The following is an 18,708-nucleotide window of genomic DNA, read 5'->3' as shown; positions in this document are numbered from 1 at the left end:
GTGATATGGTTTTCCGAAATTGGATCAAAAACATCATAATAATAGATTCTTGACAGACAATATATTGAAATAGCTTCAGCTCTTATTGATATTGGTAGGTTTTGTATCATTGGTGTATATAATTGCCTATTAACAGCCTTAATTTTATAGTACCATTTGATAATGGAACTGTTGAGTTCAAACCTGGTTGAGTTGAATTATAACCATTTGTTGAATTGAAACCACCAGTTGGAATACCATTTGGAATTGAACCAGTAGCTGATGATGATGATGAACCACTAACAGTAACAGTATGATATTCAGTTTCAGTAACAATTTCTGGAGCTGGTAATGATAAAACTGATAAAGCAAAAGTTGAAACAGTGAAGATTGTTGAGAATTGCATATTGTTTAGTAATTTATTGAACTGATTTGATATAGTTTGAACTTGGATATAACTTGATTGAGTATAACTTGAACTTTGTTTGAAGGGAATGGATACTAGTTGGAAGTATTACTTGATAAAAGAATGAATTCCTTAATTGTTTGATATTTTATCACATCAAATTAAACACGCTAAAATCTGCCAGATTTGAGCAGTGTCAATAAAGACATATAGCCAAACTATGGGGCAATTTGATATTTGACTCAATAATTATTAAGTACTTTGAGATATTAACTACAACTATAATCCATAGAGTAACCCATTCATTAGAAACTAAACCAAAAACGAAAACCATACTTAATATTGTAATGTAAATACTTTGTGAAACAACAAAAATAATTAAATGCAAAAACACTGTATCCTCAATTCTACTTTTTTTAAAAATACATTCTATGACACAACTTAGACCAATAAGACAGCATTGACACAACCATCTCTATCCGGTTCATTGGTAACTTGTGCATATTTACCCCAAACAACTTTACCACCTGCAGTAACCATACCCAATTCACTAACATTGACTTCAATAATGGTACCTTTAGTTAAGACACCTAATTGTGTATACATTGGACTTTGAGGATTCTTTTTAACAGCCAAGATTGGTAAAAATACAGTGACACCTAATTCTGGATGTGTAACATTAGCTTTCTTTTGTCTTAAAGCTGAAGGTCTAATAATTCTTTCCATCTTTACAGGTCTTCTTGTGAAACCTTCACCAACAAAAGTATGTTTAGTGATCATTCTCTTCCAAGCTTTGGATTTAGATTTACCAGTTTTAACAACTTTGAACATTTCTTCTTCACTTATACCACGAACTTTTGGTAATGGAACTGAAAATTTATCAGCTTTTTCCATTCTTTTTTGTTTAATTGATGAAGAGATTGCCTTTGCTGAATTTTGATCTTGACGGTCTAATAAATAAGTTGGTAAAGCTTCACCATCGTCTTCAACTGGAGCAGTTGGACCTTTAACTTTAGATTCTTCATGAGCTTTAATTTTCTTCTTCAAAGCAACCTTTTCAGCATAACGTTTCTTGTTGAATTGTTTAGCTCTCCAACCAGTTAAGGTTTGAGCATCTTTAGCAACTCTATGGCCTTCTCTTGCCAACTTCTTACGTTTTCTTTCTTCATGATCTAAACGACGACCATGTTGTTTAATATGTTGTTCAATATATTCGTTTTGAGGCTAAAAAGATTTGTTAGTTAACAAAGGGAGCTAAGCTAAATATTGCATTGATATCACATACCATTTTGTTTCGATTGAAATCTAAGTTCTTTCTGAATTGAAAAAAGCCTGAAGAACTGTGATAAAGTAGTTGGTATTATAAGATTTTTATTTATCTAAAAGAAATTTATGTATAGGGATTTTCTAAAAAAAAAATTTTATGTAGCTGTGAAGAGGGTAACACATGCGATGAGCTAGCAATCAATTTGCTTTAACTCAAGTACAAAAGAGTTTTTATATTAAATAAAGAAGAATAATGAAAACCTCTGTACTTCCTATTATTATTCTATATTTTCCAATCTTATTAACACAATTTTGTTGGACACAATTACCATTTTGATGTTGATTATTTCACTGACCTTTTTCTTAAGTATGGAGTTATTTTCCGGTTCGCACAACACCATTCAAAAAAATTTCAAAACGGTATAAACTTTAAAACCTCTGATAAAAAGATAACTTAAAATTTAAAAAAGATAGCCTTGATCATTGTATATTCAAAGACCCAGAATTCAGTCATCACATATATAAAATGAGTCAGTCATTAGATGATATAATAAAGAGCATAGCTTCTTCAGTTGATGCTACAAATGATAGTATCTCAAATCTTCATAAAAAAGTTGAATCACCAGAATTACCAGAATTAGTTTCAGATTTATTACAAAAAACTAATCAAAATTTACCTGAAGGTGTTTCCTTGCTAGACTTGAAAAATAATGCAATTTTATCTTATTTAAATAATTTGGTTTTAATAATACTGGCAAGAATAGAAGCTTCTAAAACTAATGATGCTAAAGATATAAATGAATTGAAAAGCAAAGCTATTAAAGGTTCAGTGACTCAAAGAGTTGTTTTAGAAAGAGCTATCAAGAATTTAGAAAAAAAATTACAATATCAATTAGAAAAAATGGTTAGAAATTATAATAAAATGGAAAAAGATTCAAGTGAACAAAATATTAGTAAAAAATTAGAAGCTAAACAACATGAAGAAAGTGGAAGTGAAGAAGATAGTGAAGAAGAAGATAGTGAGGATGAAGATGAACTGAACTATAGACCAGATGCATCATCATTAGTCAAATCCATGCAAAAAGATCAAAAAACTAAAGCTAAAGAAGCTAAATCCAAAGGTGATAAAACTGAAAAATATAAACCACCAAAAATTGCTGCTGCATTACCACCAAGTGAATTTAAAGAAACTGGTAGGGGTGGTAAAAGTGGTTCTACAAAGATGCAATCTATGGAAGAATACTTATTGGAAAATGGTGATGCACCAATGGTTGAAAATTCTATTGGTTCAACAATTTTGGATCATGGTAGAGGTGGTATGAAAACAATGAAAGATCGTCAAAGAGAAGCAGAAATTCAAAAATATGAAGAAAGTAATTTCACAAGATTACCAAATAATGTTTCTAAGAAGGATAAAAGACAAAAAAGAAAACAAGAAGCTGATACATTTTTCGGTGAAGATTGGGGGATTTTCAATAATAGTAAGAATGATTTAGGTACTTCAAGAAGAGCTAAACCAAAATCAGCATGGGATAGAGCTAAAAAGAGAAGAACTGATTAGTGGTTAATATAATAATAACTTATACTAAATCTATAGTATAAATTAATGTAAAAATTGCATAATAATTTTGACACATTTGTAAATTAAATTTCGAGAATTCAAAATAAATCTCTGTATATGCATATTTTTTTATAACCACCACGAAACCACATATAACCTAGGATTGAAAAAAAAAAAAAACTCCTTATGCAATCGTTTGACCAACAACGGGAAAATAATCAATTTCAAATCAATTGTTGTATTTAACCAACTGCTTCATGTAGAAAATGTTCAGAAGATCTTTGTCCACTGTCGCTAAAATGAAACCAGTCACTATCAAATGTTTGGCCGATGTTTGTGTCATTCCAGTGAGTACCGAATCAACACACGCTTTTAATGATATGGGCCTTTACTAACAGATGAAAGATCGGTACAGGTTCACCATCAGTCTCTGATGAAGTTGCCAAAATTCAATTACTTTTGAAAGAAACAGGTATTAAACACACATTACACAGTGCTGGTAGTACTTTGGAAGGTGAATGGGATACTTGTATGAATGTCATTGGCCAAATCCATGAAATGCTTCATAAAGAAGGTGTCTTGAGAGTTCAAAGTGATATCAGAGTCGGTACAAGAACTGATAAGGGTCAAACCGCACAAGATAAGATTGATATTGTCCATGAAAAGATGAAGAGAGGTTTTAACAATTGAGGAAACTTCTTGAGGTATTATATTTATATGATGAAGTTGCTCAATGATTATTGTATAAAAGCATGAGTAAAATGGCCAATTGCACAAAGAATTTTTACGTCTTGCTCAAATTACCAGTAACTTTACTATATCTTTCTAGTAAGTAAATCACAGACTTCTGATAAGAATATTGCATCTTGAATCTCATAAATCTCGTTCTGAAATTTGTCAAACTTCTTTGCATTTAGCTTATATTGTTTTGTAAGAACTTACATAATCAGTATCGCGAATGTTTAATTTATTCTGTGTTTTTCTCAAAGATAATAAAGGATTCCACAGAAAGTCCAAACCACAAAACGTCTTGAACAAGAAGCTAAAGAACTAAACGCATCTCACAACATTGGTGTATTATAGACATAGGTCGAATAGTTTATTTGCTACTCATACCGCTCAGTGTGTTTTTTTAATTGTTTTTTTATATCTTTTTTGCTGCATTTTGCTATAGTTTTTGTTATAGAGGTTGCATTCTGTGCATATTGACTGATATTAATTACTAAAAGATATATTTGACCACTTAAGGAAAGAACAATATATAATAACGGACATTTGAACTACATATAACATTTATTTATTCTTTTATTCGTCATGTCAAATAGAAAAGGATCTAATTTGGATGACTTTACCACTCCAAGTTCACCATCAAGATCTACAACTTCAAGTCTAGGAAGTATCCCACATATGATCCCACAATCCCCAAGAAAGAAAAAGTTGGTTTATAGTGATCGTCATATACCCAATAGATCGGGTGTTGATTTACAGGCTGCTTTTAGTGTGAGTAATGATGACTTAACCCGTCAAAGACCTTTGGGATCTTCAATTTCAAATGATTTAGAATATAGAAAAGAGGAAGAGGCAAGCAGAACGTTCAATAAAATCTTAAAAAATGAATTATTTGGTGATAATATACCCAGTGCTTCCTCTACAAATTCTGTTGATTCAGATAACAAATCAAATAATACCCAAATAACACCACCAAGAACTGGAGATGATAATTCCGCTTCAACTTCAACATCAAGTCTACAGAGAACTCCAAGACATCAACAAAATCATACAAATCTTTTCTCATATCAATCTCCAAATAAAAGTCGACCAACTTCGAGCTCTATAGAAAATGATTTGTATTCACTTTCTCCAGTTAGGGTTGATTCACAAAGATTATTACTTTCTCCAACGAAAAAACCAAGAGCCATTTCTAAAGTACCGTATAGAGTTTTGGACGCTCCAGATTTGGTTGATGATTTTTATTTAAACTTGTTAGATTGGGGCTCTCAAGATATTTTAGGTGTTGGTTTAGGATCAAGTGTTTATCTATGGAATGCTTCATCAGGTTCTGTTGATAAATTATGTGATTTAAGTCAAAATGATAAGATTACAAGTCTATCTTGGATAGGATCTGGTAGTCATTTAGCTATTGGGACTAATAATAGCGCAGTTCAAATCTGGGATGCTGCTACATCAAAATGTACAAGAACGATGACTGGACATGATGGAAGAGTAAATGCATTAAGTTGGAATGAACATATATTAAGTTCAGGTTCAAGAGATCGTACAATTCTTCATAGAGATGTAAGAGATGCTTCACATTATGTTGGAAAAATTACCAGTCATAAACAAGAGATTTGTGGATTAAAATGGAACGTTGATGAAAATAAATTAGCTTCTGGTGGTAATGATAACAAATTATATGTTTGGGATGGATTAAACACAAGAGAACCATTACATAGATTTGAACACAATGCAGCAATCAAGGCTTTAAGTTGGTCTCCTCATCAAAGAGGAGTTTTAGCTAGTGGGGGTGGTACAACTGATCGTCGTATAAAGACATGGAATGTTTTAAATGGTACAAAATTAACCGATATTGACACAGGTTCACAAGTTTGTAATTTATGCTGGTCAATAAATTCAACTGAATTAGTTTCTACTCATGGATATTCCAAAAATCAAATTATGATATGGAAATATCCACAAATGCAACAAATTGCTTCATTGAGTGGGCATACTTATAGAGTTTTGTATTTAGCATTGAGTCCCGATGGTCAAACTGTTGTGACAGGTTCAGGTGACGAAACTTTGAGATTTTGGAATGTTTTCGAAAAAAATAAACATGATACTGCTCCACAATCTGTTTTACTTGATGCATTTATGCAACTGAGATGATTATACTATATTTTATTTGTTTTCAATTGTTATTATAACGGATGTTTTGTTTGGGTATAAGTTGGCGTTTTGATTAAATAAACTGTGTTTTTTAGTTCATGATTTTAATTGAGAAATCAAACTACATATAATATTTCTTAATATAATATTATTATATTCTAGTGCTTTATTATCTAATTAACTGTAGAAAATCATATATATCTTATATTAATCTATATTCACAAATCAAAACAACTTCCAGGCGCTCTAATAATGACGACCTCTAATCATTTGTTGGTCAAAATTTGAATATTGGTTGTAAGTCATTGCAGATTGTGGTGCAGCAGTCATATAATGAGCTTGTGGAGGTTTTCGTATAGGACTTGTTGTAGGTATTTGTTTGGTCTCTATAGGTCGTGGTGCTACTGCAACTGGTACTGCCTGGGGTTGTGGTCGTGTTTGTATTGTAGATTGTTGATACTTTTGAGTTGGTAGTGGTTGATGAATATTCGATGGTTGTCTATTATTTTGTTGAAATCTTGAATCAAAAGTTTGACCCCCGGTGTTTGTGCCAATACCTATATTTGCTCTATTGTTTGAATTGAAAGAATGAGTCCCTGTTAAATTATCAGGTGAATGAAATTGAGCTTGTTGATTTGGTAGGTTTAATCTTTGTAATCTTTCTTGTTCCTTTTGTCTTTCTCTTTTGACTAATTCAGTATGAACTAAAGCTGCATTTCTTGTTGAACATCCATTTAACCAAGCAAATAAACTACCTATAATTGGAGGAAATGAGATTAATAAATCAAATGCAATATTACCATGCATTTGGGTAACTAATTTTGGACTTAAATGAAACTCTTGATCTGCAATACTAACTAATCTTCCATGAACTGCAAACATCATTAAAGGCCCAATAACTGGTAAAATAGCTAATAAAGGAGCTAACCCTAGTCCTAGATCAATGGGATAACATCCAAAAAAGTTTCTATCGTCTAACCAAGCTTTCTTTTTAATTCTTTTCCATGCTTTTTGTTCTTGTTTTGTACAAGTTTCTGGAGCCTTCCTTCTTTTTTTCTTCCCATGAATTTCAACATAAAATGGGTCTAATAAGCTCAAGTTAGTCAAGCAAGATCAACAATATACTGAATCCGAAGTTCATCAGCTACACAATGGGTTGACCTACCTTTTGTTTGATATTTTTCACCTACTTTATCATTAATCCAGTCAACAGCCATGTCATATCCTGGTATACCTTCCAGTTTTTCTGCGAAGTTATTTATAGTATCCATCTTGATAAACCTTTATCTATATTCATTCACTAATACCTAATACCTTGAACCTAAATGTTAAAATAGATGTAGACTTGTCAGTAGAATTCAAGACATTTAAATCATAAACTCTTATAAAGTTGAACTGAATTGAGCTAAAACAGCAAACTGAAAAGTCCCCGTTTAACCCGTTTTGCAACCTTAAGGCTATATGGCATATGACATATGACCAGCTATAGTACTTTTTAACACGAGCTACTTCTCTTAATTAAGATTGAAACTCTATCTTCACGCAAAATTGTCCTCAAAATGTATCTTTATGTCCAAACTGTCTCTGATCGACATTAATGTTGTCTGGAGAAACTGATTGCAAATAATTTTAAACTCTGACACAAATCATGGATTCCTGTTAACTACGATGCTGCGTGAACCGGACTTTTTTATACCATTTTCGCGGGCTTCTTTTTGATTTTTTTTTTTTGTTAATTGTTATTGTGGTATTAAACCAGAAGCCAAAATAAAACATCAACAAAAACAATCGAATTAGGCGGTATCAACCATAAGCAATTGCGGACATGGGCAGCGAGGAGCAGGATAAGCACCACAGAGAGCACAAACAGACACAGTCACATGGTCATGGGCAGAGTCAGCGCCCCGGCGTGGTGGGCCACCATTCATCATCTTCAGGTGCTAGTCGAAGTGGTTCAACATCAAGTTCAAACATATTCTCTCATAAGGTTTCACCATTTTCAAAGCATCAAGTGCATAAACCTAGTCAGGGGGTTAATTCTGCTGCTAGTAAAAATACGGATTCTAATCAAAATGTACCGAAAGACAATGGAGGTAATAATAACATTAATAATGTTGACAAGAATAAGAAGGATGTGAATATGATAGATTCTCAAGAGGATAATAAGCAGAATGATGATGGCAAGCCACGTTCAACTACTATACAAAATCATCATATTGATCAACAATCACAAAAAGCCAAATTTATAGATCAAAATCCTGTGGAATCCGTACCTCCAAAAACCAAATCATTTTCACTTTCCAACTATTTAAAGAAAGTAAAAGAAGGTACATTGGCTTCAGAGTCCAAAAAAAATGAAGACGTAAACAAAGATTTAGAGAAAGATTTAGACAAGAATGAACCAACAAATGAGAAGTCAACTGATATAAAGGAAGAATTCAACAACCAAGATGTGCCCAAAGAAGATCAAAATCATACTGAGTTGAAAGATAATAAAGCTGAAATTCAATCAAATGACAAAGACAAATCTTCACAAAAATCATCATCAACAGATAAAATTACATCTGAACCACCTCAAGATGTTGAGCATGAAAAAACTAGTAATTCAAACGAATCAGAAAAACTTACAGAACTAAATTCATCCACAACTATCTCAAAAGAACAACCATCAATACATACTGATATAAATACAAGTCCTCTGTCACAGCTTCCATCCGAAATAAATTCTGTTGCTTCACCCCAAAAGCAACGTTCTCAAAGGTATATATTTGATGATGATGATGACGATGAACTTTCAGATATTGATGATGACGATGAACTTTCAGATGTTGATGATACAATTGAATTCAACAGAACACCAAGAAGAGATAGAGTAAAAGTTAATGTTGAAGATGATTCTGATGCCGAAACAGTACATGGAGGTTCCCCTAAGGCATCTAGAATAAATAGCCATATCACCAAAGACTTAAATGACAGTGACACTCCAAATAAAACAAATCAAGAGGACTCGGATTATCACAAAAAGATAATTCAAGAACGACTAGATAGAAGAAGCGCGTCAAAATCAAGCTCGCCACATAGACACAACACCAAAAAAATGAAAACTTCAAGAGATACACAAGGTAGACTTAAATTACAAAAAGTTTGTGAAAAGGGTCATTATGAGCAAGCTAAATTTTTGATTGAAGAAGGAGCTGACGTTAATGATAGTGATTATGCTGGTAATACTGCGTTACATGAGGCTGCTTTGAAAGGTCATACGGATGTTGTAGAGCTATTATTAGAAAATGGAGCTGATCCTAATAAACAAACAGGTGCAGCTGATCTTGATACGCCATTGATTGATGCTGCTGTATCCATGCATATACCTACAATTGAACTGCTATTGAAATTTGGTGCAGATCCAAGTAAAAGGAATACAAATGGTGATAATGCATTCGATTCAGTTCCAGAGGATGAAGATACAAATTATGTAAAAGATCTGATGAGAAAAGCTTATTTAAGATTAAAGGAGCAAGGTAAAGATAGTCTTTCTCTGAGGGAACATACCCAATATGATGACACATTTGTTGAACTGGCAACAAAAGAAGGAAAATCAGAATTATATTGTAATGCTTTGAAAGATAATCAAGCTTTTGTTGGTAAATATTTCGGCCTGGGGGGTAAACCTGATAAGGCAAGTTTAGGAGTTGCTGCTAAATATGGAAACCATGAAATTGTTAATTTATTCTTAGCTTTCGGTTGCAATGCTGACTCTTATGATGCAGATGGTACTACACCTTTAATGAACTCTGTTGGTAAAGGTCATATAGATACTGTTAGATTGTTGCTCGAGTCTGGATCTAACCCTTCAAAAGATTCAAAAGCTGGTAAAAGTGTTCTAGAATTCGCTGAAGATTCACTTGTTAGAGATGAGGATGAAATTAAGCTGATTAAAGATGCTATTGCTGCTAAATCAGGCTCTGGTAATAGATCAGAAAAACGTGAAGGCTCTAAAAAGAGAAAATCAAACACCAAAGAAGATTTTGTTGAACATCCAGAGAGAAGAAAACAACAAAAGCAATCATCTAAACCACTACATGATCATAAACAAAAGGATAAGGAAACCAGAGTTAAACAACATGATAAAGCTCATGATCAATATAAGTCAAGAGAAAGTTCTAAAGTAAGATCTAATGAAGAAGAAAGTCGTGAATCTCGCAAGGAGCAGAAAGAAAATACAAACCACAAAATACATAAGGATCACAAAGATCATAGGGATCATAAGGAATCTGTGAAACATAAAGAAAAGCTCCAGCCAAAGAATAAAATTGAAAATTCAACTTCAAGTCACATGAAAGATAATGCAGATCGTAAACAAGATTTATTCAAACCATCAGTTACAAAACCTGAAACAATGAAAAGATCAAATAGTAACAATGCAACCTCAGATCATGTTGAAGATCCTATTGAACCCATCTCTAAGCCAGAGCATATACCTCATATTGAAACTGAAGAGGAAAAAGCTGCTAGATTATTGAAAGAAAAAGAAGATCAAAAGAAAAGAGAAGAGTATGAAGCTGCAAAAATTGCAAAACGTAGGGAAAGAGAACAACAGTTTTTGATCAATTTTGAAAATGAAGAGCAGAAAAAGGAAGAAGAATTGAAAAAATTAGCTGAATATAGGGCTGAACAACAGATTAAAGAAATGAAAGAAAATGAAGCAAGAGCAAAACTTGAAGAAGAAAAAAGAATAATCATGTCACAAAAAGAAGAGACAGAAAAAAGAAAGAAAATTCGTGAAGCTTATCCTTATGGTCTACAACATGCTACTTTTGATGCAAACAGGACTAAAGAAGATGTTCTAAAATATATTCCATTGTATTATTTCAATAGAGATGGCGTTAAATATTGCTGTGATATTCAAGCGATATTAATTGTTGGTGTTGAAAATCTTTACATGAAGTTTCCTGAACTCCTCAAATCAAGAATTGAACTTACACCAACTGATAAATATAATTTTTTCAGCTTTATGTATCCATTTCTAGGTAATTTAAATTTAGATACAACCGAAAAGACAATCATAAGCAGAAAAGAAGATTATCAGAAATTCCTAAATTTGAGTTTACATTTTATTGAATATGACATTTTATTGAATGTCATTAAGGAAAATTTCAATTCTCTGTTTGATGTTGTTACAAACAGATCTCTGGAGATTGTTTTGAATACAACACCAATCCCTGTTGGTGATTTAGCTCTACCAAAAATACAAGAATCAGCTAAAGAAAGACCTTCAAGCGCTATACCAGGTACAGAAAGACCAATTAAACTACCTTACACTTTAAAGAATAGATATAACGTTGAGAAAGTGTTTCTGAGAAGTAATAGAAGACTGTGGTAATTATATTCTTTTGAATAGTTAATGAGACAATGAATTTTTTGTTTGTTTTGTATGTTTATATAGAGACTTTTGTTATGCCGTTTTTTTTTAATGAATGTGTATTATATATTGATTGAGATAAATATCATGTAGCATTCAATAATTTTATTTCCTATCTAGTGATGATACAGCATTCAACATCATCCTTACTTCAATACCATCTTTTTTAATGCTTGAATGACTTTGTGTGACTTTTTTCACTATCGACGCTCTAATCTGTTCTTTATAACTTGCTAAAGATTTACCAACGGGTCCACCTCTATTCATTGTTTCTTTGAATTTAATTTCAAATTTTTTTGCGGTATCTCTCCAAAAAATTGATAATAAATTTGACATTTCTAAGAAATTTAATAAATCATTTAACACTGATTTACTTGAATTTTTAATGGAGCTATTATCAGATACTTCATTTAAATCAATTTTATCCAAAGTTTCACCGATATAGTTTACTAATGATGCCTTTTTAGCAACTTCGTCTAATGCAGATTCAATATTTCTTGGAGAATTTAATACCCTAGTTAATAAATTCACTGAAAGTGTAACATTATTATTCAAAAATTCATAAACTGTGTTATAGAGAACCAATCTATCAGATAAGACAAATGCATGGAATATATCTTTCAATTCTTGTTCTGATTTAGATTTTATTGAAATTTCATTAATTGATTTAACCTGACTTTTCAATATTCTTAATAAATCATTATTTTTCTCTTGGGCAATTAAGTCATATTCCCTGGTTATCCTTAAGCTTTTCAAGTTTGTATTTTTGTTGAAATGAGCAGATAATTGATGATGATATTTAGCTAGTTTAACTAAAAATCCAGAATTTTTATTAATCTTTGAATCAAAATTATCAGGTGTTGATAATTCTTCAATTTGTTGAGCTAGATATAAGAAATAAGTCACAGCTCTCAATAGATATGAAGTGGAATGTAGCTTTTTCAATGCATCTTGAATTTTTGTAGCCTCTTTATAAGGATCTATAATATCTTTCTCTAATCTATTATATGAAATGTTTACGTGGTCTAAAGGTGTTGAGAGTTGTTGAAATAATTCTTTTGATTGGTTGCTTTTATGGATCTCTTCAATCAATTGTTCATGATCTTCAGCACTTATCTTATCTAAATTCAGATCAATATTATTTATATCAAATTTGACTCTCTTTATTGAAGTTGATAAATCTAATTCATTTTGATCTGAGTTTGTAGCTAATAAAAGATCGTTTGCAAACCCAATGGAATTGAAATCTTTCTCTAGGAAAGTATCATAATCAGAGAGGTCGTTGTTTTCTGCTTCCATAATGTGAGATCTTGTAGCTTATTCAGACTTTTGAAGGGCCCATTCAAATGCTTCAAACTGTGATCTTCTCGTATAGTATAAACATACCTTTGGGCGAATTTCTAAACTATGCGCGAATCTCTTTTGGTTTCAGGCCACTACTTCACCAAGTTTCTACAATAAACTCTTTCGAAATACAATCGATAATACTGATTTTATCCATTTTATCGTATACTAACGATTGATCTTTGTAATCCAGCCTTCACTTTGTCAGTTTGGAACTGGAATTTTGAACCTTGTTGGATTCTTGTGGTTAAATAATTTTCGAAATCAACAAGACTACCTCCAACACCGAAATATATATCTTTAGCAGCGACAAGTGCTAAAGGAGATCCATTTTGTTGTGTTTTAGAGTGAAAAACTAATTCAATAATCAATTCACTTATTATAGGCAATGTTTCTGGTGAATAAATGGTTTCTGAAGTGATTATTAAACCAATTTTTGATGATGTTTGTGAATGAGTGATTAAGTTGAAAAAAGATCTATTCCATGCACCTGAATATAATTCAATTTTAATGTTGTCTCTTTTCAAAGTCTCTGAGAATTCTTTTAACAATTGTTGTGTTAATTGAAGTTCATCATCAACAATAGGTATTTCTTCATCACCACTTTTTTGTAATTTTGATAATTTTTCAGATGATAATGTTGAGCACCATGCAATAATTAAATTTGGTAATGTAACAAGTCTTAATACTGAATGATTATAATCTGATAATTTAAAATTGATATTTGATAAATTAGAACTTAAAGCTCTTTGGAAAAGATAAGTTGAAGGTAAAGCAGTACCACAGCCTAATTCTACAATCTCACCATTGAACAATACTTGATCTTCCAAAGCAGACAATTTGTCAACTGTATCAATTGAACATTCCCAACTTTTCAACCCACCTTCATAAATGTTTCTTTGTAGATCTGAAGTATCTGTACCCATTAATATACCAAATTCTTCATCTTGTTTTTCACTACCTTCTTCGTTCATCAATTGATGTTTAACATCAAATAATTCTCTTCTGAAAACAGTTTGACCTTGTGGTGTGATAACTTTTTCAAATGTTATTCTAACATCCACCAAAGATTCTAAAACTTGGTTAAAATCTTCAATTTTTGGAGCTTTAGCTTCTGAATTTTCCACATCCAATGGATTTTGATCCAATTTTAGTTCGTTATGATTGATTTGAGCAGTATTTCCGGACTCTATGAACTCATCGTCACTCTCTGCACTGAATCCAAACGAAAATGACATCTTTAATCTGTCTTATACTTCAACTAATTCCAACTTTTCTCATACAAAATTCAATCTCATCGCTTATACAAAATTTAATTTTTTTTGCCCAAATTCGCGATCTGTGCGGTTGGTGCACTATTAGGGACATTCAGTCCCCGAAGATTCAACGAGTAGAAAACATGACATTTTTACATTACAAAGATTATGAAAAGTGATATTCTACATGGGGTTTGGAATGAAATTGATTTATATTTAATATAATTCATATGCTAATGGATAATCGTTGAATGATATGTGGAAATTCAAAAAAAATAAAAAACAAATTGGAACATAAAATGATAAATTAATTATGATATTGTAAATTGTTTCAAACGTTAAATGATCCAAAAGTTGTAAGAATATTTAATCTTGATCTCCTCAATCCAAAAAAATGCCAAAAAAAAAAAACTTGATTCCGTAAAATATTGTGTGTAAAGTTATAATAAATAATGAGAAAACATTTTGAATAGAAAGATTTATTATTATATCATAATATGATTTTTTTTTGTTCTAATAGATTTTGATTTTTTTTTTAATAAAAGAGGTTTGTGTGTATGAATGTATTGTTGAAAATGACTTGTAATTTACTGATGAATATTAAATGCTTATTGGACTTGAGAGTATGAAGACCATGGATTAGCATTCTTTGATTTCAAGTATTCATCAGATTGATCTTGCCATTCACGGTTCATGGTTTTTGGAGCACCAGGAGAGTTATATCTGACTGTAGCAAAGATAGTTAATGATACACCAAGACCAATGGCGACACCAGTAGCGATTTTACCAGCTTCACCTTTTGGATGAATTGGACGACGAGGACCCCATGCACCATAAGAAATGTACCAAGCAGCTTTTTTTTCAGCTTGAGTTAATTCACCCCATGGTAATTTTTGACGTTCAGCTAATTGAGAAACAATATCTTGTTGATCAACTGATGGAAGTGATTCCCATCTTTTTTCTATTTCAACAATTGAAGCATTTGAAACTGCATGAGTTGAAGCTAATCTAACTGGATTAATTCTAGCAACATTTCTAGAAGTTGAAGCAAATGAACGTAGCATCTTTATTATGTTAATTTTATCAAAGATATCACAATTATATAAGTTCCTGAACTTTTTGAATAAAAATGATTATCAAATTAATTTGCTCCCTTATATAAAACGTATACAAAAAGATTTCAAATATTGTTTTTGACTGATTTCCAAAAACTGTTTGGGAAAAAAAAAATCATTCGTGAAAATTTAAAAATGGTTTAAACAAATTTCTATTCGCTGGTCGGAATTGCTGCATTGGGTATATTTCGGTTTATTATAGTTGTTACGAGACACTGCGGTATAATATCGGATACAATTCTAGTTTTAAAAAAGCACATTTTATATATTTTACTTCCTCTTATTAATATGACAAACAGTTCTTTTATACATAAATTACAACAAGCTCACATAGCCTATTGAGATAATTTTTCTTTTGTTGCTGATAAGAATTCACGATAACTTGGTAAATTATTATGTCTATCTTCAACTAAATTAGAAGCAGCCCATAATCTTAATGATGAAACTTCTCTAGCATTAGCAGCATTGATAGGTTCAGCAGTAGAACCACCTCTAACAATGTACAAGTTTTGATACATAACAGTATCATGACTTTCTCTAACTTTTGAAATAATATTTCTAACTCTTTCATTAAAATCATTTTCTAAAACTGGTAATTCATGTTTACCAATTGGAACTTGGAAAATATCTGGAATACCGAAAACATCATTAACTAAACCTTGAACAGCATCACCACCAACCCATAAGAATAAATCAGTTGTATTATTAATTAAATATAATCCATATCTTTCAAAATGTTCTGCACCTGCATTAATTGCATCTGGTAAAACAATTTCTCCAGTTTCTTCATCTGGTAAACCAACATTATCTGGAATATCATGTAATGAATAAACTGTTGGATAAATAAATCTAATTAATTGAGGTAATGGAATTGATCCTATTAAATTTAATGCATTAGCTCTATGATCTGATGGAACTCTACCTGGTCTAAATGCAATATTTTTAGTTAAAGAATGAATTAATAATGGTAACATTCTTAAATTAGTTGAAAACATTAATGGTGAAATACCTCCTGTATTACTTGCAACAACATCTTTTTTAAAAACATTTAATAAATCAATCAAATATTTGTTTAATAAATCTCTTGCATCAATTAATGATGAAGAATAAACTTTTTCTGCAGCTTTATGAGCATAATAACTTGTTATAGCTAATTGATCTGCTGATGCATAAACTTCTGAAATATTTGAAGTTGTTGGAATTGCAGTTGTAATAACTCTAATTCTACGTTGACCATAATGAGTTGAATGCAAAATTGCACTTTGAATGTAAACAAATGGTTTTGTAATGTTTTCTTCAATAGACATTTCCACAACTAAATTTTGATCTCTTGGGAATGTTGGATATGAACATAAATCTGATGATCTATTAAAGAAATTACCATAGAATCCACTCATTCTTAATCCACTTGAACCTCTTGCTCTGAAAACAGCTTCTAATGGGATATCTGAACTTAAAGTATTTGAAATTTCTTTTGATAATTTTGTAACATCTTCAATACTTGCAGCACTCCAACCTGGATAGAAATGTGTTTGACCTGCAGTAAATCTTGGTAAATTAGCTAAAGTAGCAACATCTTGATAACTTGAAGAAGTTAAAAAAAATTCCACTGTAATTTGAGATTTATTACAATCAACTGCAAATGATTTATAAAATGAATTAGCAACACTTAATAAAGTTGAAGCTTCTTTTGGTTTATCATAAACTGATTCTTCATCTCTTAATGCTAATTTACCAATACCAACATTTGGTAAAGTTGAACCAAAAGTAATAACTTTACCTCCAGAACTTTCAATTAATTTATGAGCAAATTGTAAAGCAGGACCTAAAGCAAATGAAGGATTTGCATTATTTGCAAATAAATTTGGTAAATTTGATAATAATTTTTCAATATTTTGTCTAGCATCTTTTAAACTAACTAATAAATTATCTGGAGAAGGAGTGAAAGGTTCATCAACATCTGGAACTTCCAAAATTGAAGGTTCACCTTCTTCAGTATCTTCTGGTATATTAAAGAAATGTAAAGAAGAATCAATACCAATGAATGCAACTCTTGCTCTTGTATCTTCATTTGGAATTCTATCTAAACTTTCTAAAATAGTAGTTGCAACAGTTGCTAATAATCCTGAACTAATTGAATGAATAGAAACATCAATTAAAAATGCATAAGTTAAAGGTTCTGGAGATCTAACAGCATATTCCTTTGGGGCAATAAATTCCACAACTGAATGATTTAATTCAGATCTTTCATATCTATTAGCTGGAACATTTTGGAATGCATCATGATCAAAAGCGGCAGGAATATCATTAACTAAAGAACATAAATTACATCTCCATCTTGTATTATTATTAGTCAATTGAACAAATGGATTAATATATGAACGACAACGACGACAACGTGAAATAACTGCATCACCAACAGTAGCAACAGGTTTAGTTTCATTTTTCAATGAAATATATGGTCTAATAACTAAAGCTAATGGTAATTTTGATTTTTTCAATAATGAATGAGTAGTTGGGATAGCATTAAGAGTTGATCTTGTAAATTCTGGTGGAGTATTAGCATTTGGATTATTTGGGATTAAAGTAGCATCAGATGGAATAACTAAAGGTGGTGGTGGTAATGAAAGATCTTGAATTGGAGGTGGTAATTCTTTCAATAAATCTGTTTGATATAATTGATTCAATGGTAAAGTTTGTCTCAATGCATTTGCAGCATCTTGTGGTGAAGTAATACCATTATAACCACCTGCAACTGGTGCAACTGGTGCTACTGGTGCACCTGGATAAACTGATTGTTGAGGATAACCTTGAGTAGGTTGTTGAGGTAAAGTTGGAATACCTTGGATATTCATATTACTGAAACCTTGAGTAGCAGCATCAATGCTTGGATCTTGACCTTGTTGTGGATAACCATTGATACCACCTGCAACTGGAGCAGCAGCACCTGGTGTGTAATAAGCTGGAGTAGCACCTTGGGCACCTGGGACACCATTAACTCCATTTAAAGCTGGATTTGGATTAGCAGCATATGGAGCTTGACCTGGATATCCTGGGACAACACCTGCTTGACCTGCTGGAGGGATATTTGCAGCTGGTTGATTTACTTGATATTGAGCTTGTGGATAGTGACGTCTTCTATGACCGGACATTTTTTGATAATAAAGTTAATTGGTAGTTATAATGTACTTAAAATTTAGATCTGATATGATAATATATAGCTTCTTATTGGGGTTTTCAAATCTGACCAAGGATTAGTTACTTTGATGGTTCTGTTGAGAGCAAATTGGAAGATGAACGCGTTGACTTCTTATTGATATTACTCGGAATCTATAAGTGTGAAATTCTCAACAACAAAGAAACCAAAACAAACGATAATTTCAACAAATAAACTAGAAACGAATTGTAATCTTCGATATAAATAGACAGTTCTCTATGTGTAAACAATGGATTCCTGTTCTGAGCCAGAAAAACAC

At 31.6% G+C, this 18,708-nt stretch overlaps 10 protein-coding genes across 10 annotated transcripts; 4 read left to right on the top strand and 6 right to left on the bottom strand.

Moving 5' to 3' along the window:
- Nucleotides 1–826: 826 nt before the first annotated feature.
- NSA2 (rRNA-processing protein NSA2) lies at nt 827–1,673 on the bottom strand (the record flags this gene model as incomplete). The annotated part of the gene is made up of 2 exons (XM_011276178.1): nt 827–1,609; nt 1,671–1,673. 2 exons carry the CDS (start codon nt 1,671–1,673, stop codon nt 827–829), a joined length of 786 nt encoding a protein of 261 aa, XP_011274480.1.
- A 504-nt stretch (nt 1,674–2,177) lies between these two features.
- LCP5 (small subunit rRNA maturation protein LCP5) lies at nt 2,178–3,212 on the top strand (the record flags this gene model as incomplete). The annotated part of the gene is made up of 1 exon (XM_011276177.1): nt 2,178–3,212. The coding sequence occupies one exon, from the start codon at nt 2,178–2,180 to the stop codon at nt 3,210–3,212; it is 1,035 nt and encodes a 344-aa protein (XP_011274479.1).
- Nucleotides 3,213–3,478: 266 nt separating this feature from the next.
- Nucleotides 3,479–3,902, top strand: ECM15 (Ecm15p; the record flags this gene model as incomplete). Its single annotated transcript, XM_011276176.1, has 2 exons — nt 3,479–3,563; nt 3,628–3,902. 2 exons carry the CDS (start codon nt 3,479–3,481, stop codon nt 3,900–3,902), a joined length of 360 nt encoding a protein of 119 aa, XP_011274478.1.
- A 624-nt stretch (nt 3,903–4,526) lies between these two features.
- CDH1 (Cdh1p) lies at nt 4,527–6,098 on the top strand (the record flags this gene model as incomplete). The annotated part of the gene is made up of 1 exon (XM_011276175.1): nt 4,527–6,098. The coding sequence occupies one exon, from the start codon at nt 4,527–4,529 to the stop codon at nt 6,096–6,098; it is 1,572 nt and encodes a 523-aa protein (XP_011274477.1).
- Nucleotides 6,099–6,344: 246 nt separating this feature from the next.
- Nucleotides 6,345–7,369, bottom strand: BN7_3227 (uncharacterized protein; the record flags this gene model as incomplete). Its single annotated transcript, XM_011276174.1, has 2 exons — nt 6,345–7,183; nt 7,264–7,369. The coding sequence occupies 2 exons, from the start codon at nt 7,367–7,369 to the stop codon at nt 6,345–6,347; spliced, it is 945 nt and encodes a 314-aa protein (XP_011274476.1).
- Nucleotides 7,370–7,923: 554 nt separating this feature from the next.
- Nucleotides 7,924–11,478, top strand: HOS4 (Hos4p; the record flags this gene model as incomplete). Its single annotated transcript, XM_011276173.1, has 1 exon — nt 7,924–11,478. The coding sequence occupies one exon, from the start codon at nt 7,924–7,926 to the stop codon at nt 11,476–11,478; it is 3,555 nt and encodes a 1,184-aa protein (XP_011274475.1).
- A 144-nt stretch (nt 11,479–11,622) lies between these two features.
- Nucleotides 11,623–12,816, bottom strand: COG5 (Golgi transport complex subunit COG5; the record flags this gene model as incomplete). The annotated part of the gene is made up of 1 exon (XM_011276172.1): nt 11,623–12,816. One exon carries the CDS (start codon nt 12,814–12,816, stop codon nt 11,623–11,625), a length of 1,194 nt encoding a protein of 397 aa, XP_011274474.1.
- A 203-nt stretch (nt 12,817–13,019) lies between these two features.
- Nucleotides 13,020–14,099, bottom strand: HPM1 (protein-histidine N-methyltransferase; the record flags this gene model as incomplete). The annotated part of the gene is made up of 1 exon (XM_011276171.1): nt 13,020–14,099. The coding sequence occupies one exon, from the start codon at nt 14,097–14,099 to the stop codon at nt 13,020–13,022; it is 1,080 nt and encodes a 359-aa protein (XP_011274473.1).
- Nucleotides 14,100–14,725: 626 nt separating this feature from the next.
- Nucleotides 14,726–15,181, bottom strand: BN7_3223 (cytochrome c oxidase subunit IV family protein; the record flags this gene model as incomplete). Its single annotated transcript, XM_011276170.1, has 1 exon — nt 14,726–15,181. One exon carries the CDS (start codon nt 15,179–15,181, stop codon nt 14,726–14,728), a length of 456 nt encoding a protein of 151 aa, XP_011274472.1.
- Nucleotides 15,182–15,567: 386 nt separating this feature from the next.
- SEC24 (COPII subunit SEC24) lies at nt 15,568–18,384 on the bottom strand (the record flags this gene model as incomplete). The annotated part of the gene is made up of 1 exon (XM_011276169.1): nt 15,568–18,384. The coding sequence occupies one exon, from the start codon at nt 18,382–18,384 to the stop codon at nt 15,568–15,570; it is 2,817 nt and encodes a 938-aa protein (XP_011274471.1).
- Between the last annotated feature and the right edge of the window lie 324 nt (nt 18,385–18,708).

The sequence above is a fragment of the Wickerhamomyces ciferrii genome, contig 00087, assembly GCF_000313485.1.
Source record: "Wickerhamomyces ciferrii WGS project CAIF00000000 data, strain NRRL Y-1031 F-60-10, contig 00087, whole genome shotgun sequence".
In the NCBI taxonomy this organism is placed as follows: Eukaryota; Fungi; Ascomycota; class Saccharomycetes; order Phaffomycetales; family Wickerhamomycetaceae; genus Hansenula; species Hansenula ciferrii.
The sequence above is the reverse complement of the archived record's forward strand: the minus strand, read 5'-3'. Positions and strand labels throughout refer to the sequence as shown.